Source organism: Mirounga leonina, unplaced genomic scaffold (genome assembly GCF_011800145.1).
Source record: "Mirounga leonina isolate KUSES-001 unplaced genomic scaffold, KU_Mleo_1.0 Mir_150, whole genome shotgun sequence".
Classification (NCBI taxonomy): Eukaryota; Metazoa; Chordata; class Mammalia; order Carnivora; family Phocidae; genus Mirounga; species Mirounga leonina.
Window position 1 is genome coordinate 799,267 of NW_023270374.1, and position 16,676 is coordinate 815,942.

The following is a 16,676-nucleotide window of genomic DNA, read 5'->3' on the forward strand; positions in this document are numbered from 1 at the left end:
TTTGTTGTATCCCAAAGGTTTGTACTGTTGTGTTTTCATTTTCATTTTTTTTTTCTTTGATTTCCTGGTTGACCCATTCATTGTTTCATAGCATGCTGTTTAACCTCCATGTATTAGTGGTCTTTCCAAAGTTTTTCTTGTGGTTGATCTCTAGTTTCATAGTGTTATGGTCGAAAAATGTGCATGGTATGATTTCAGTCTTTTATACTTGTTGAGGCCTGTTTTGTGACCTAATATGTGATCTATTCTGGAGAATGTTTCATGTGCACTTGAAAAGAAGGTGTATTCTGCTGTTTTAGGATGGAGTGTTCTGAATATATCTGTTAAGTCCCTCTGGTCCAGTGTGTCATTCAAAGCCATTGTTTCCTTATTGATTTTCTGTTTAGACGATCTGTCTATTGGTGTAGTGGGATGTTAAAGTCACCTATTATTATTGTATTATTATCAATTAGGTCCTTTATGTTTGTTATTTTTTTAATATGTATTTGGGTGTTCCCATGCTGTGGGCATAAATATTTATGATTGTTATATCTTCTTGTTGGATTATCCCCTTTATGATTATATAGTGTCCTTCTTTGTCTCTTGTTACAGTCTTTGTTTTAAAATACATTTTGTCCAAAATAAATATTGCTACTCCAACTTTCTTTTGACATCCATTTGCACGACAGATGTTTCTCCAACCGCTCACTTTCAATTTACAGGTGTCTTTAGGTCTAAAATGAGTCTCTTGTTGGCAGCATATAGATGGGTCTTGTTTTTTATCCATTCTGGCACCATATGCCTTTTGATTGGCGTGTTTAGTCTATTTAAATTCAGAGTAATTATTATTGTTTTTTAAAGATTTTATTTATTTATTTGAGAGAGAGAGAGAGAGAACACGCACGAGTTGGGGGAGGGTCAGAGGCAGAGGGAGAAGGAGAAGCAGACTCCCCACTGAGCAGGGAGCCCAAAGCTGGGCTTGATCCCAAGACCCTGAGATCATGACCTGTTTTGTCATTGTGTCTGGAGATTTTCTCTGATCATTTTTTGTCTTTGTCACATTTGGTCTCTTCTTTGCACTTAGTCTCTTTTAAAGTTAAAAATAGAACTACCCTATGACCCAGCAATTGCACTACTATGTATTTATCTAAAGGATACAAGCTGATTTGAAGGGGCACGTGCACCCCAATGTTTATAGCAGCAATGTCCACAATAGCCAAATTATGGAAAGAGCCCAGGTGTCCATCTGTAGATGAATGGATAAAGAAATGGTATATATACACAATGCAATATTACTCAGCCATCAAAAAGAATGAAATCTTGCCATTTGCAATGATGTGGATGGAACTGGAGGGTATTATGCTATGCGAATAAGTCAGTCAGATAAAGACAAATACCATATGATTTCACTCATATGTGCAATTTAAGAAACAAAACAGATGAACTTAGGGGAAAGGAAGGAAAAAATATAAGATGAGGATAGGGAGGCAAACTGTAAGAAACACTGAACTCTAGGAAACAAACCGACGGTTGCTGGAGGGGATGTGGGTGGGGGATGGGGTAACTGGGTGATGGGCATTAAGGAGGGCATGAGATGTAATGAGCACTGGGTGTTATATGCAACTGAGGAATCACTAAATTCTACCCTGGTGTAACTAATAATACAGTATATATTAACTAAATTGAATTTAAATAATTAAAAAAAGAGTCCCTTTTAATATTTCCTGCAGGGCTGGGTTAGTGGTCACAAACTCCTTTAGTTTTTGTTTGTCTGGGAAACTCTTTATCTCTTATTCTGTTCTGAATGACAGCCTTGCTGGATAGAGTATTCTTGGCTGCAGATTGTTCCCATTCAGCACTTTGAATGAATATATATATATATATATACCATGCTACTCCCTTTTGGCTTGCCAAGTTTCTATGGAGAAATCTCCAGCTAGCCTTACGGGTCTTCCCTTGTAAGTTAAGGACTTTTTTCCTGATGCTTTTAAGATTTTTTCTCTGTCACTGTATTTTGCAAGTTTAACTACCACATGTTAGTGTTGGCCTGCTTTTGTTGATTTTGATGGGAGTTCTCTGTTCCCCCTAGATCTGGATGTCTGTTTCCTTCCCCAGATTAGGGACGTTTTCAGCTATTATTTCTTCAAACAAATTTTCTGCCTCCTTTCATCTCTCTTCTTCTGGGGCTCCTATAATACAAATGTTTTTACATTTGTTGGAGTCACTGAGTTCTTGAAGTCTATTCTCATGTTTCCTAATTCTTTCTCTTTTGTTCAGCTTCATTATTTTCTATTATTTTATCTTCTAGGTCACTAATTTGTTCCTTTGCTTCTTCCAGTCTGCTGTTAATTGTATCAGGCCTGTTTCCAATTTCATATATTGCATTCTTCATCTCTGATTGATTCTTTTTTAACTCTTTTATCTCTGTGGTAAGGTTCTCATTGAAGTCTTCTATTCTTCTTTCAAGTCCAGTGAGTATCCTTATGATTGTTACTTTAAATTCTCCATCATGCATGTTACTTATATCTGTCTCACTTAGATCTCTGGCTGTGACTTTATCTTGTTCTTTCATTTGGGATAAATTCTTCCATCCTCTCATTTTGTCTAAGTCTCTACCTTCTTCTAAAAATTAGAGAGTTTAAATAGAGAAACATGTGGAAACTACAGCTTTCCCTAGCCCCTGTGTGGTTTCTGAACACATCACCTGGTGTCAGTGCGGGAGACACTGCCAGACCCCTATCTGAGGGAGTCTGTGTTGGAGTCAGGTCTGGGGAATAATGGGGCCACCTTTCCAGCCCCATTAGGTTTCTACTCCTTTCTTTGTTAACATTTTCCCCACAGCCTTCCTTGGTTCAGAGGAGGTCCTCTGAGGGAGGCCCGGCCCCAGGCTCACCTGGTCTTATACAAAGTCAAGCTGTTGGCCTGGACCAGAGTTTCAGGGAAACCTGAACTTCCCTAGGTGAACTGAACCCTTTCAAAAGATGGGTAACTGTTAAATAAGCCCCAAACACGGCTCTTAACATATTGCTGTTGACATTAAGGGGATCATGGTTGTTTGAAAATGTTAAATGCTAAATTTTCAAACACTAAACAAACAACATTTTTCTCTAAAGTAGTAGCTCTTACCTTTTATGTCAGCAAAAAACAACCTTGGGCCAAGCCAGTCAGTGGAGATGAGTTGCCATGGCATATGCTTGGTTCTGTTGCTACTGGGGAGCTCTCAGAAATGTAGCAAATGGGAGACAGAGGTATCAGCAGTGAGGCAGACCAGGGTGCCGGCAAACCCTGCCTGAAGAAGGGCTTCAGCAAAACCCCTGACGTATGGTTGATCCTTTGGGTTGATTTCAGCTTATGTCTAGATTGTGGGAAGATAAAACCAGAGACCACAGGCCCCCATGTTCTCTAGGGTGGGCCTGGCACCTCAGTCGTGTTCATTCCTGAGTCCCCAGTGAGGCTGTCAAACCCTGGGCAGAGCCCTTCTTATGCCAACAAAATTGGATGCCGCTGGGAGTCTGGGCACCACACAAACTTGAATGCTGCACCCCTTCCTTGCCAGGTAGTGAAGCGTCTTCCAAAAACTCGGTCTGGAAAAGTCATGCGGAGGCTCCTGAGGAAGATAATCACGGGCAGAGCTCAGGATCTGGGGGACACCACCACCCTGGAGGACCCCAGTGTCATCACGGAAATCCTGAGTGCCTACCAGAAGTACAAATCCAAGCAAGCTGCCTCTCAGTGATGGGCTGTGGTCAAGACCCAGTCCCCACACCCCTAACCGTCGTTCTAGAATGTAGCTCTCAGATGTGCTCATTTTCTGCTCTCTCAGAAGCAGTCCTCTCCCAGAGCATAACCCATACTGCCCCAGTGTGAAGTCTGTGCTAAACCCTGCCTTCTTGCTGCTGAGAACCCATGAAGAAGTACTAAAAGACATGCTTAGCATTTGCTTCCCCTTGTCCTGAATTTGGTTTCCTGGAATGAAAAGTCACTGTCATCTCCATTTCTGTGTTACCTCCTGACAGCACAGGAAGGTGAAAAGCCTGGTAACATGTGCCTGCTCAGATGACTGAGAACTAGAAGCAATCATAGTTCTTCTATGATTTTCCCAGATGTTTCTAGATACAAAAGGCAGATATTTTATTTTTATACTTTTATATTTTGGAAGAATGTACAAATACACACATGTAGTATGTGGATTTACATGTACATGCTCTTTGTAACATTTAGAGTTATGAAAATCTTTTGTGCCTCTGCTCATGGGGAAATGTGGAGAGGGTCAGAGGGTGCGTTTTTAATGTTTGGCATATTGGGGAATCTGTATTGGAAATGTTTGTACCTTTGTCTAAATATAGCTATCTTGAGAACTTTCAAGCTTGTAGCATCTTTTTTTGAAATATATTTCTATTTCCCTTGGTTTATGTATAATGAAACCTAACTCTTAAGAAGTGGTGGTACGAATGTGCTCTGATTTTAGTTTTAGAACCACTCATGTATTCTGTTTCTCCAAGCTGTAATGTGGACAGACTTCCCTCTCCACCTTGGATGCCTCTTGGTAGGAGGTCAACATGCTCCAAATACGTGGGGATGTTCAGGGAGGGAAGCCCATGGAAACTCAGGTGACTCCTCGTTAGGGCCCTAATTTGGCTAGAAATGGGTCCTTGAAAACTGCCTGCCCTTCATTCTGTGGTTGGTGTGGGAAGAACCACAGAGGTCCAAGGATGAGACTTGGAACTCTGAATCAAGTCTCTCTCTCTAAGTATGCCTTAAGTCATCTGAACATTAGCAAGATGACATAAATCATTAGGTTGCAAAGTGTTTATTAGCTAAGCATTCAGGGGCCGATGGCATGGAGTACAGGTGAAGGCAGCCTGCTGAGCTGGGTCTTCGGGAACAGGGAAAATTTGTCCTTATCCATACTCCATGTTATATGGTGCCTTGCAGCTGTGTAGGTGTTCAAGTGGTGTCTGGGGTACTGAACACCTACTGTGGGTCATAACTATGCTTGCTTCTCTCTGATTTGGCGAGTATGCCTGTGACACCAATGGGGTGGCCATTAGCTGTGTCCCACAGATACACTGAGTGATGGTCTGTTCTCTGTCACTAAGCAACAAGCCGTGCTTAGCAACAGAGACCTGTGGCATGTGTGGCGGACCTGGTGGCTTGTAGTTATGGCACTATTTATGAAATGGCTTGAATATAAACTTGGACAGTGACCAGGGCAGTTCAAATAAAGCTTTATTTTGTTCATCCTCTTCTCTCTGTGGTGATATTTTTTATCAAATAATGCTGTTGTTGCTGAATATAATCCTAAGGACAAAACTGGAAGGGGCCTATTCATTCAAAAGAGAACACTTAATAGTCCATTGGGGAGGAAACCCATTACAGGGAGGAAATCTAGACTAAGAGCTCATCCATCTCACACTGTTGCTTGGTAAACCTGTGTCTAGATTGCTGTGCTATCCAATACACTAGTTCTATGTAGCTCTTTAGGTGTAAGTAAAAAAAAATATATAGAATAGAATGGAATAAAATAAAATATTCCATTCCACAGCGGCAGTACCCACAGTTCACATGCTCAGTAGCCACATGGCCAGTAGTTACCAGATTGGACAGCATGGACAACAACATTCCCACCATCACACAGAGTTCTGGTGATGGGCGCTGGTCTGGAACACCCATTAGAACGAGGAAGCAAAAACGATGTCAGGGTCACAGACTGCATCTGTGAGCAGCAGAGGCTTGCCTGAGAGACATTCCCTGACCCAGGGTTATCCTTTCTCTAGACGTGAGAGAACATCGGTTTCTGTGTCCTTCACCGAACAGAGAAGCTGATTTTAGAGAATACACTGAACTGGTGCCACAGGAGCTGGGATGTGAGAGACCCCAGTCTGGGCGGCTCCTACAAAGCCTGGACCCCTGGTTTACCCACTGCAATGAGTTCATGGTGAAGAAAAGGGAGTGTGAATTCTCACCCAGTTTCCCCAGCCTGACTGGAAAGAGGGGATTTGGCTGTGGAATTAACATGAGCTCTTGGTTGTTGCAGAGCTGACTTGCACCCACTGCACCAACCACCCTCAGGATACCCAACATCAGGAACAACAGCAGTAATGGTCACACTACACTGCTGGGCATTGTGTTCAAGGAGGCCCTGAGAAGGTTCTAGATTCCATCCCCCCATCTCTTCCTCGTGTGGCCCTCTGAGGCAGACACTGTTACCCCAGCTTCACAGAAGAGGTGGGGAGAGGCAGAGCTGGGATGTGGATGGAGATTGTCTGGCTCTACCCTTGATCCCCAAGCTCAGACCAAACGTGTGGCCCCTTCCTGCAAGAGCTTTGAAGAATATCAACCGCATTTTATTTTTATTATTTTATTATTATTTTTTAAGGTGCTTTACTGTTGACATCTGGGTAGCTCTATGAACTCTTGGATAGAGGTAGGAAGCCTAAATCCAGGCCAAGAGGAAGCTTTCCTGGAGACAGCGCTTTTGGAAGGGGTGGTGATGCCAACTTGACTTTCAGTGAACCTCTAATTGGGGCTATGTAAGTTTTCCCTTCATCAGTTTGGGAATTTGTTGCATAACAGGATTAAACCAAATAAATACATAATTTCTAGGTCTGTGAATACCAACTGTCTTTGGTTTTTGCAGTATTATCTTTTGTTGACTTGTTTTTATTCACCCTGTGTGGGCTCTGAGGTGCTTCTTGGAAGTTTTGGAAGTGTCTCAATCATTATCTCCTCAAATATAGTGTTTGCCTATTTGGTCTCCTTTTCTTGAGGAACTTCTCACCTTCTATTTCCTAGATCTCTTACTGCTTTAGTCTCCAGTGTCCTGGAAGCAGAGCCTGAGATGAGGGCCTGCATGCAGGTGATTTGCTTAGGAATGGGACCCTCGGGACAGGCGTGAGGAATGGGGGTGTGAAACAGGGAAGGAGGGAAACCAGTGCAAGCAGGTGCGGTGCTGGGACAGCCAGCACCATCAGCCGCTGCTCTGTGTCCCGGGCCTCAGGGGGGTCTTAACCAGCGTGTCTCTGACCCAACTCAGAATGAGCTGTCTGAGATGTTGCACGGCCTCTCAACTTTCCCCTCTGGAGCCTGCAGATGCACTCAGGAAAAAGTGGCTCCCTGCACTGGGCTCATCTCCCTGAGCTTCTGTCTCCAAAAAAGCCCTCCTGCCTGCTGTCCTGGTTTATAAGTATTGGAGTATCATTTTTGTTCTCACTTGCCTTGCTCTCTGGAACGAAAAGAGGGGTTAAGAAAAAAGAAGCCTCTGTTTCCACACTCTTTTGTTCAGTTGCTCAGATTCTTCTTCTCCCTATCTTAAGGATATGGGGAGACAGGGGGATGCCCCCAAATTTGTTCCTAATCAGCCATGCCAGAGGCAAGCTGTGACCCTCCAAGCGCACCCCCAGGGAGTTCCCTCACCAGTGGCCTTTGCTAAATGTGAAGTTGAAGTTCCTGCCTGCACCAGTCTTTATTCCAAATAGTAGAGAAGGAGCTGGTTAGTGCCCCTGGTGCCTGCACCAAAGGGTACCAACCATGGCCAAGAAGGTGAGAAACCAGAGGGCAAAAATCCAAGTCTAAATAAACCTAGAAAGAGCAAAGAGGAAGAAGGCTGGGGCTGGCTGGCCTAGGACATCATCAACAGACTGGTAAGTACCAAGGAGTTTAGAGTCTGTTGGAATAGATGGCCTGCCAACTTCTTTTGCAGCAGGGTGGGATTTTCTTGGTAAGAGCCACCAACTGGGTAACTGTGTCTAGTCTCCTTGCTCCTGTAGACCAAACTTATGCTGAGCAGCCTTCTGGATGCACAGCCTCATTTTGGGCTGAGTCTTCCCCAAAGAAGATGTCACCTCAGCCAACCACACATCTCTTTATTCCTGAGCCAAGGAAACACTTAACTCTTACACGTATGCAAACGTTTGCTCAAAAAGGCAGAGCAGAAATCGTCCAAAGGGAAATAACTAGTTGCTTTCAAGAAATGGCTTCTGGATGTAATGAAATGTGATGAACGAGTGACCCAAGGAACCGATGGAGCAGATGAGCTCACTTCTCAACAGAGGTAACGATAATGAATGTCCAGGTCTATGCAGATGCCGACTCGTGAATGTCTTTCCTACGAGCACCTTTTCCTACCAAGTCAGGGTTGACCTTATGAATCTTCCTCATTAGGGTAATTAAGGCAGTTCTGTCCAGTCAGCTTATTTCTAATCCTCACCTCTCCCCTTGCCTGCTTCTCATTGGGGCAGACATCATTCAGTGTGCCAGCCCTGCCCTGCTCATGCCTATGCCACCTAGTCTCCTCTCTCAGTCCTCCCTGCCCTGAATGCTCAGTGGAACATGGGACCCTGTCCTCTAACACGGCAATCAGACTTGGGCACCTCACCAAAGTTGGGAGCATCAGAGTCTCAGTCCAGGAATCTGGACTGTGGACAAAGAGACTGTAGTTAGCTGGTGGAATACATGAAATGGGAGGTCATGGAGAGCTGGGCTTGAGGCAATAATTTTCTCCCACGGGCATGTTCAAGCAGAGAACACTGGCAATATTAGATAGGACGTATTTAGGTGCAAGCACAAACTGCTCACCTGACTAGGCCTTGGATGCACAAGGGGTGGCTTTCCTCATGTAACCCAGAAGCCCAGGGGTACATGGTTGCTGGCAGGAGTTAGCAGCCTAGGTTTTCTCTTCTTGGCGTGTTGTCTTTTAGACCTCAGGGTGATTTTCCACCGTCACAAGATGCTGCTGCCCTTCTAAGCATAACCTTGGGGGTCAGAGGAGGGTAAGAAAGGGCAGGATACTACCTCTCCTTTTTATTGGAAAAGCAGGAACTTTTCCTAGAGGCCAAAAGAAACCCCAGATTGCTGCCTTTAACTCAAGGCCAGATTCTAGCCTGCGTCACTGTACCCAGCTCTAATAGAGGGCAGCAAAGACGAAGACGGACAGTCCCGTAACAAGGCTTGCCACCGAATCACCAGGGATGAAGAGACAAGACACAGTGAGGTACGAGGGAGGCTGAGAGGAGTACTGGTCCTGTTTTCCCAGGTACTCGTACCGGTCCCTGTGAGGCCAGGCTGCACTTTCTGTGTTGGACTTCCATAAGCTATCCCCATATCCTTCTAATAAATCCCTCCCATACCTTAAGTGGGCTTTTGTGAATGCCTGTGTCTGGCAACTGGATGATCTCTAGGATACTTCTTCTACTCTGAACAAGCTATTCTACATTCTCTAACTTGACACTCTCCACTGTCCCACCTGAGCTGACGTCAGAGCTTCCCATCACAACACAACAACTTAGCTTGAAGTCCTGTTTGGAGCAGGTCACTCCTGCTCTCCTGGATTCGGGGCAGGGAGAAGGGCTCTGTCTATTGCTGCTCTTCTTCACCCCTTTAGAGCATCTTTTAGATGATTCTTCTTCTTTGATTACTCATAACTTTGAAGTCTACCCTGATTGTCACCCCCTTGTTGACCAATCCATGGACACCCCACGCTTCCCTTTTAAGCCTGTTTTTTGTCCTCTTCCATCCCTTCAACCTGCCATCATAATTCTACTTCCTCCATGAAACCTTCTCTGGGCACTGCTACCTGATGGGACTTGTTCCCTGTGGCCCCCAACACACTGTGTGGTTCCTCCGTGGTACCATTTTGGATTGGTTATCATGCTTATCTCCCTTCTGAGATCATAACATGTCTGCAAGTTGGCTCACCTTATTTCACCTTTGTTTTGTCACAGCACTTGGCTAAGTGCCTGAAAGGCTTTTGGGAAGTATCTACAAAAGAAATGGGAACAGTATGGGATTGGGAAAAAGCAGTGGCCTGGAAATAGGGAGTATTTCCAGTCTAAGCTGTGAGGTACAGTACTGGCTCCTTGCTCAGCATCACTGCCTCTCCTTCCCTGCTGGCAGAACCCTGATTTGTTGAGATAAATGCCTTCCACATGGGCCAGAGTTTCAATGCAAATGGGCCTCATCCCCACTCTCAGGGTGCATGGGGGTAGCTTCTGGTTGGTCTAACCCAGTGGTTCGCAATCAGGGGCTATTTTGTCTCCCAGGGGACACTTGGCAGTGTCCGGAGACATTACTGATTATCATGACTAGGTGGGATGCTATTGGCATCTAGTGGGTGGAGGCCAGGGATGCAGCTAAACATCCTGCAATGCACAGGAGAGCTTCTTCCTGCCATCCCCAGCAAAGAATTATCTGGCCCATAATATCAGTGGTGCTGAGGTTGAGAAACCTATTCTAACCAATTACATTGATCCTATCTCCCTGCTGATAACTGGGTGGCAGCTAGGCTAGAGCCTGGGGAGAGAACTGAAACAAACCACAACCAGCAATGTGGATCTCACCATGAAAAACGGTACTAAACTGTGCCACTCAAACCTTTTAATTTAGCTCATTCAGACCACTTGTTCCGAGATAAGACAAGCTGATCTCCCAATAACTCCACTTGGACTCATGTGTTCCAGGTAAGACCACTGACTCCCCCAATGAGTCTCCCCTCTTTACAAATTCTGGCCCATCACTGCCAAGACCATCTTTTACAAACACTGGCCCTAACCCCTCAAGGACCTTCTGTAACTCCCCCATTTTTGAGGAGCCTCACAGGTCCTTCTGGCGAATTTCTTTGCTGCAACAAGTTCAATAAACCTAACTTATTACTATTACTTACTTTTGACAGGTATGTTCCTGGCTGTTTTTAGTTGGTGGGCTTTAATGCTGGGCATGGAATACAAATAATTCCAATGCAATGAGCTAAGTCTTATACTTGGGACATGTTCAAAGTGGCTTAGGCACAAAGATGTTCTGCTTAAGAAATTAGGGGAAGAGTTTTCAGCAATGTTACTTGAAGTGAATCCTAAATGACAAAAGTTGTTTTGGCCAAGGGGTGAAGGAAAGCATTTTCACAAGAAGGAATAATATGGACAAAGGCAGGGAGGCATAGAATTAGAAATAGCAAGCAATGCTGAGTGTCTGAAACACAGCAGGAGGGATAATCCAGACAGGAAGAAAGGGGCCAGATCATGCAGTGCTGTTTAAACTATCCTGGATCTAACAGCTATATTGGTTGTATTGGATAGGAAATGAAGTAAAATATTGCCAAGGCCTTATTTACATCCCTGCCAGGCATGGTAATCCCTGCAGAACTGGATTTATATGAGAACTCTTCACTTCCCTCATGCTGGTTCTTCATCTCTTATTAAACAGTCATATGGGATTCTAGTGCCACCTAACACTAAGAAAGGCAATGGCATGTTTGATCAGGGAAGCCTTTAAGTGCAATAAGGAAATTAATTCTTAATACTTCATTTTGAACATGCCTTTTCTAGAGATGATGCACACACAGTAAAGGGATTTGGTTTCCTCTGCCTGGAAATCCTGTTTCTTCTCAAAATCCTAGTCATTTCTTAGGACCTTAATCCATCAAATGCTCTCACAAGATCATGTTACTCACCTTTAATGCAATTTTTACATTTCACATTTATCTTTATGATGACCTGATTAAAGTCATCTCTCACTAGTTTAATTTCAGTAAGGGAGCGAGCTTGTCTGTGGTTTGCTCACCATCACCTCCCAGCACTTAGAAATATACCTAACTGACTAAAATACTGTTAAATGATTACTTCGTGCTTTCTTAGACCTTATTTGTTGTAATTAATGATTTCTATATACCCCCCTTCTACTTCTAAGGGTAACCCTTTCACAAACCTTGTCAAATATTCGGTTGTAGCAAAAAGATTTAATACTCAATGGCCTTAATCCAAAGAGCAGCATATTTGTCCCAAATTTTCCCCTTAACAGGATCTGTTTCGTAAAAGGTCACGATTTTCAGGTGGGCATTACTGCCCTCGTAGGCCTCCAGTACGAACTCGTATTTTTTTTACCCCGCCTCTACGAACCGGGTCTTTGTCATTTAACAAGCAGGGCCATCTTCTACCCACACAAACGGCCAACACCTCAGCCCAGCACCGCCCATTTGCACCACTACGCGCCTAACCATTGCTGCGGTCCCACCGCCAGCAACAAAGGAACGCAGGAAGCGCAGGCGCTGGGCTGGACGAGCCCGGGGTTAGACCACGCGAGTTCCGGGCCCTCGCAAGCGGCCGCACTGGCTCGGGGCCCCCCGAGCGCCCGCCCACTCGCACTCGCCGAGAAGTGCCGCCCTGACACGCTCTAGGGGCCGCCGTGCCAGTTGCCAGTAGGGGCGGGCCAGCGACGTCACTTCCGCGCGCGGTCGGGGCGGGGCCGAGGGCGGCGCGGGGCCCGGATCTGGGCGGGCCGGGGCGGGTCGGGGCGGGCGGGCGCAGAGCCTGAACTGCTCCTTCCCGGTTAGTGACGGGGTTAGGGGCTGTGGCGCTCGCACCATGAGCGAGGCGGACGGGCTGCGGCAGCGCCGGCCGCTGCGGCCGCAGGTCGTCACGGACGATGGCCAGGCCCCCGAGGCCAAGGACGGCAGGTAGGCCGGGGCCCTGGCGGTGGGCCGCGAATGGCCGGGTCGACCCTCCCTAACCATTGGGACGGCAGTAACAGCAGTTGGGTAAATGCGTTGCCAAGCGCGCTGCAGGCGCCATCCCATTTAATTCCCCGGGCAAAACTCATTTTATAGGGGAGGAAACAGGCTCCGACCAAGCGGATGCACCTGCCAGGTCCTTGAGGCTTGGGTGCACCCTGCGCCCAATTTCAGCATTGTTCCCTGGCTTTTGGGGTCCCAAGACCGCCTCGCTCCGCATCTGCCCCTTTCTGCCCCTCACTCCTTCCCCAGCTTAGGGAGCTGTTGCTTTCTCGCCTTTCCCAGCTCCCTCGTCCCCTCCCCCCTTTCTTGTCTGCTGGCGTACCCGATCCCCCGAGGGAGGACCACCTTGCCGCCTCGCCACGGTCCTAGGCCTTCCCAGTCCCCCGCTCTCATTGTCCTGAAAGGAAGTCCGAAAGCATGCTCGGGTCGCACCTCGTGTTCCAGCGAAGAGCTGGCCTCTCTGCACCTGCTCTTCTGCACCTTCCCACCTCTCGCTGCGTGGTCAGTTTCATTGTGGTTTTCGGGAAAAAGTAGAGAACAGAAGTGACATTGTTAATCAACTTTTGTGAGAATTTAGGCTTGCACATTTTTCCTGATTGGGACGGAGAAGCCTAGGAAACTAGTTGATGCCTACCTAATAAAAAAATCTCAGATTTTTGGCCTTCGCTTCTCTGAACCTTACAGAATTTACGTATACTATGTTTTGTTAGCTAAAAACTGAAGCAGGGTCCTTAAACATACATTTAAAAAAATATAATACTTAAACTTCTTCTCTCTTTAATTTTGTCTCCTGAGTCACCTAACTGTGAATTTTTAGGGAGAACCAAGAGGCCCCATGCAGACCAACCTCAAAGTTGTGGAACTGATTGACTTATAAGTTGATAGAAATATTGGAAGGATTTATCGGTGTGCCTAGGGGTGTGGTACATAATGAGGGCTAGTTTTTGTGGGAACAGACTGGATATTCACTGATGATAATAAGAGGACCACACTTGACGGAGGGCTGTAGCAGAGAGGAGTGTTTTGGTTTTAGAAAGGCAATTTGCAGAGAAGAGATTTTTGGTAATATTTGACTCCTGGGGCTGGTGGAAAGGTCAGTAATATGCTGAATAAACTCAGAGGTTTCCAAGGACGTAGGACTTTCAGTGCAAACCCTGGGCAAACCAGGACAAGTGATTGTGGATATTGTGAAGTCATAGTCTGCTGATGACTGAGGAGCCTTTTAGAATGGACATGCAAAGACTGGCGGTGCTTTACTACAGAAACCACGAAAACAAGGCTTGCTCACACACTTCTACATGGGAAGTGAAAGAACAGTTGGCTCTGAGTTTGCCTTGAGGGGCAGTGTGTTGAAAACCAGGGCATATAGCACCTGAGGGCACTTGTTGGTTGGGCCCAACTCTCAGCTGGTCTTCTCTGACACTCCTGAGTGCACAGCAGACGGGCAGATTTAATTACACTGTTTTTCAGTTTCTCTGTGGGATCTCTGACTTAATGGCAGGATGAATCGGATATTACAGAATCATCATCTGCTGCTGTTCTTTTCCACTGTGCCTTTTACAAACCTGTGTGTATTTAAGACATTTTCTTGACTTCCCTGTCCATGAACATTGTTCTTATTTTCCTGTGTTTCTCTCTTTCTCTTCTTATGTATTTGATCCCATTTCTATATATCTGTAATGGTCTCTTTTTTCAAAGTGAGTTTTCACTTTTTCTACATTTATTATTGTAACTCTGTAGTTGTTTTTCTTATTTTTCTGATGCAGTTCTATTTTTCATTTCTTTTGTGATCATTTCCAGTACCTCACTGTCTTCTTGATTTACCTTAAAAGTTGAGGGTTCACTGTAAGGCAGAAAGCATTGTATATAGTGGGTGAAGTAAAGGAATCTGAAGGAAGTAGAAATCTGACAACTATAGAATAAATTTTAGATGAGCTAAGCAGGAAAAAGAAGACCTTGAATGATATGTTATTCAGTCAAGAGAACAGAAGTAGGACAGTAGATTTTAGTGGAAGGGACACCCAGTGATACCTTAGCTAGTCTCCTGACTCTTGACATGAAATGTGTTGTTAGCTCTGTTTGACTGCTGAGGTCACTGAGGTCTGTGTGAGTGAAGTGGTTTATATAAAGTTAGAGTAATGGAGACAAAAGAGAAGCAGAAATGAATGAATAAGGATAGCATTGGCAGCTGGACAGTGATTGAGAAATATTTTTAAAATTATGCTTTGGAAATAAGGTTTTATGCCAAAGCTCTTGAATTTTTGTATTTAAGCTATAATGGGGAATGTGGTCATTAAGTCCTTTTATTCAGTGTGGAATATAGATGGGCTATGCACTTTTAACATACTAGTGCAAACATTATTATTTGGCATCAACTTCTCCAAATGCTTTACAAAAGCTATTAGAAGGATTGTAACACTGATACTATTCCTTCTCTTTTGGAACATAGTTCAGTCTGGGAAGAGAGAATAGCTGTTTAATGTCTCTGTGTTAACTGTTAAGGATTGAAGAGTGAATATATTGAAAATTTAGCTGCTGCTTTTTCAATAAACTTCTAAAGGATTTTAAGCTAAATAAGAATCTCTACTACATTCATTTTCCTTTTCCCTTTTTAGGACTGAAGAGTAAGGAAGGCAAGGTGGAGAGACAGATGGGGCCATCATAAAGTTGTGGTCATGAGGAGTCAGGAATCAGCATTTTCTTCTCATCCCTCCCCTTGGGTGTGTGTTTCAGATGGCTCTTTTAACTCGTTTCTAACTTATTTTCAATGCTAAAATGAATGAAGACATCTACAGTCAAGGAGCCCCAGTTTAAAAGAATGTGAGAAACCAACAAATTCAGGGTGCAGTCAGTTAAAGACTGGGCTTACTGCTATTTGACTTTCTCAGGTTTCAGGGGTCACCTTGACACCTGGGGCTCTGGTCCATGGATCTGTGGCTAATAAGTTTTCCACAAAATCACAGGTTGTTTTTGATCTCATGGAGTCATTAGTTTATGACTCAAGGCCCTGGTGTCCTATATGCAGAAGGGGGTGGAGCACACCTTTTAGTTTGCCTGGTGAAGTTACAGAGGATTTTGCACAACATGGCTGAGCCAACAGTTATTGCCAACTCCTGTTGTATCAACATGATTGCTCTCTTGGCCTTAGAAATGTAGGAGATTTCAGGGTGCAGATGTCCTCAAGGAGGTGAGCATCACTTTGGGCTCTTCCAAGGGATTGGAGCAAACAAGTTGATTTCCCAAACTGCATCTGGAAGGGAAGTTGCTGGCCTTCCTGGATGTGTCAGCACAGATTGGGAAAGAGAATATGATGGGAATGTGCAGTACTTTGTCAGTGAAAATGGATAGGGATAAATGGAGTGTCCTTTGTTTAAGTTAATGTGAGGCAGGCGTACAGAGGCAGGGGGCAAACCTGGAGGAAAGGCAGAATTACAGGTGACTGTGAGTTTGCAGGAATGAACCTTGGGCCAAAATAAATGTGCCCAGGGCTTGGGTGCAGAAGTCCCACTGCCAGACAGTCACAGACTCAGATGCCTCCAGGAGAGCAGCACTCCTGCTACCTGTCATTTATGGAGCACTTTTCTTGTTCCAGACCCTGGTCTTAGCACTGCACGTGCATCCGTCATTTGGTTTAGTTCTTATAAAATCCTGATGTGGTAAGGTCTGGAGCAGGTGTGGGGCCAGGAGAAGAGGAGCGTGTGTGTCTGTCTGAAGAGTGGAAAGCCCTGTGCACCTGCCCTGTAGCCTTTTCACAGGTTTCATAGATCTCTGCTTCTTCAAGAGAGGCTGGAAACCCAGATTTTTATGTGAAATCTCCTTGTTTTTCAGTTATGGCAATTAAAGCCATTTTTGTGGAGTGACAGTTATGGTTTAGACTAGAGCTTTGCTTTGAGCTCTGGGCACCACATCTTATGGGGAATTTTGACAAACTCTGAGACAACCAGGAAAGTTCTGCAAGCCCCGCAGTCTGAGGGACTCCTGCAGGACTGGGGATGCTTTGCCCATGAAGGGTGGTGTGATTGCATGCATCTGGGAGGTCAAAGGTTTGCTCCTCCCGAGGGCACACATCTATCTGGGCCCAGTCAGTGCAAGCAAAGGGAAAGTGTCTTTCTTAGAATGTGTTGCATGAGGTGACCTGAGCAGCCATCGTCCCCCAAGTAAAAGAATTAGGGAACTGCTTTATACTGTAGCCTTC

At 45.1% G+C, this 16,676-nt stretch overlaps 2 protein-coding genes across 3 annotated transcripts in view; both read left to right on the plus strand.

Moving 5' to 3' along the window:
* ACSS1 (acyl-CoA synthetase short chain family member 1) overlaps positions 1-5,220 on the plus strand; it is a 61,172-nt gene extending 55,952 nt beyond the window's left edge. Inside the window, exon 14 of the mRNA XM_035005727.1 lies at positions 3,536-5,220. Within this exon, the coding sequence (XP_034861618.1) occupies positions 3,536-3,715 (180 nt within the window). The 3' untranslated portion in view covers positions 3,716-5,220. The remainder of the gene's footprint in view (positions 1-3,535) is intronic.
* A 7,051-nt stretch (positions 5,221-12,271) lies between these two features.
* Positions 12,272-16,676, plus strand: part of APMAP (adipocyte plasma membrane associated protein) — a 34,781-nt gene continuing 30,376 nt past the window's right edge. Inside the window, exons 1-2 of one of the 2 annotated variants that reach the window (XM_035005729.1) lie at positions 12,337-12,424; positions 15,097-15,201. Coding sequence is in view for 1 of the 2 variants with exons in the window: in XM_035005728.1 (XP_034861619.1) it covers positions 12,333-12,424 (92 nt within the window). In the remaining variant the exon portion in view is untranslated. Of the gene's footprint in view, positions 12,425-15,096; positions 15,202-16,676 lie in introns of both variants that reach the window. The other variant, XM_035005728.1, reaches the window with a different exon arrangement.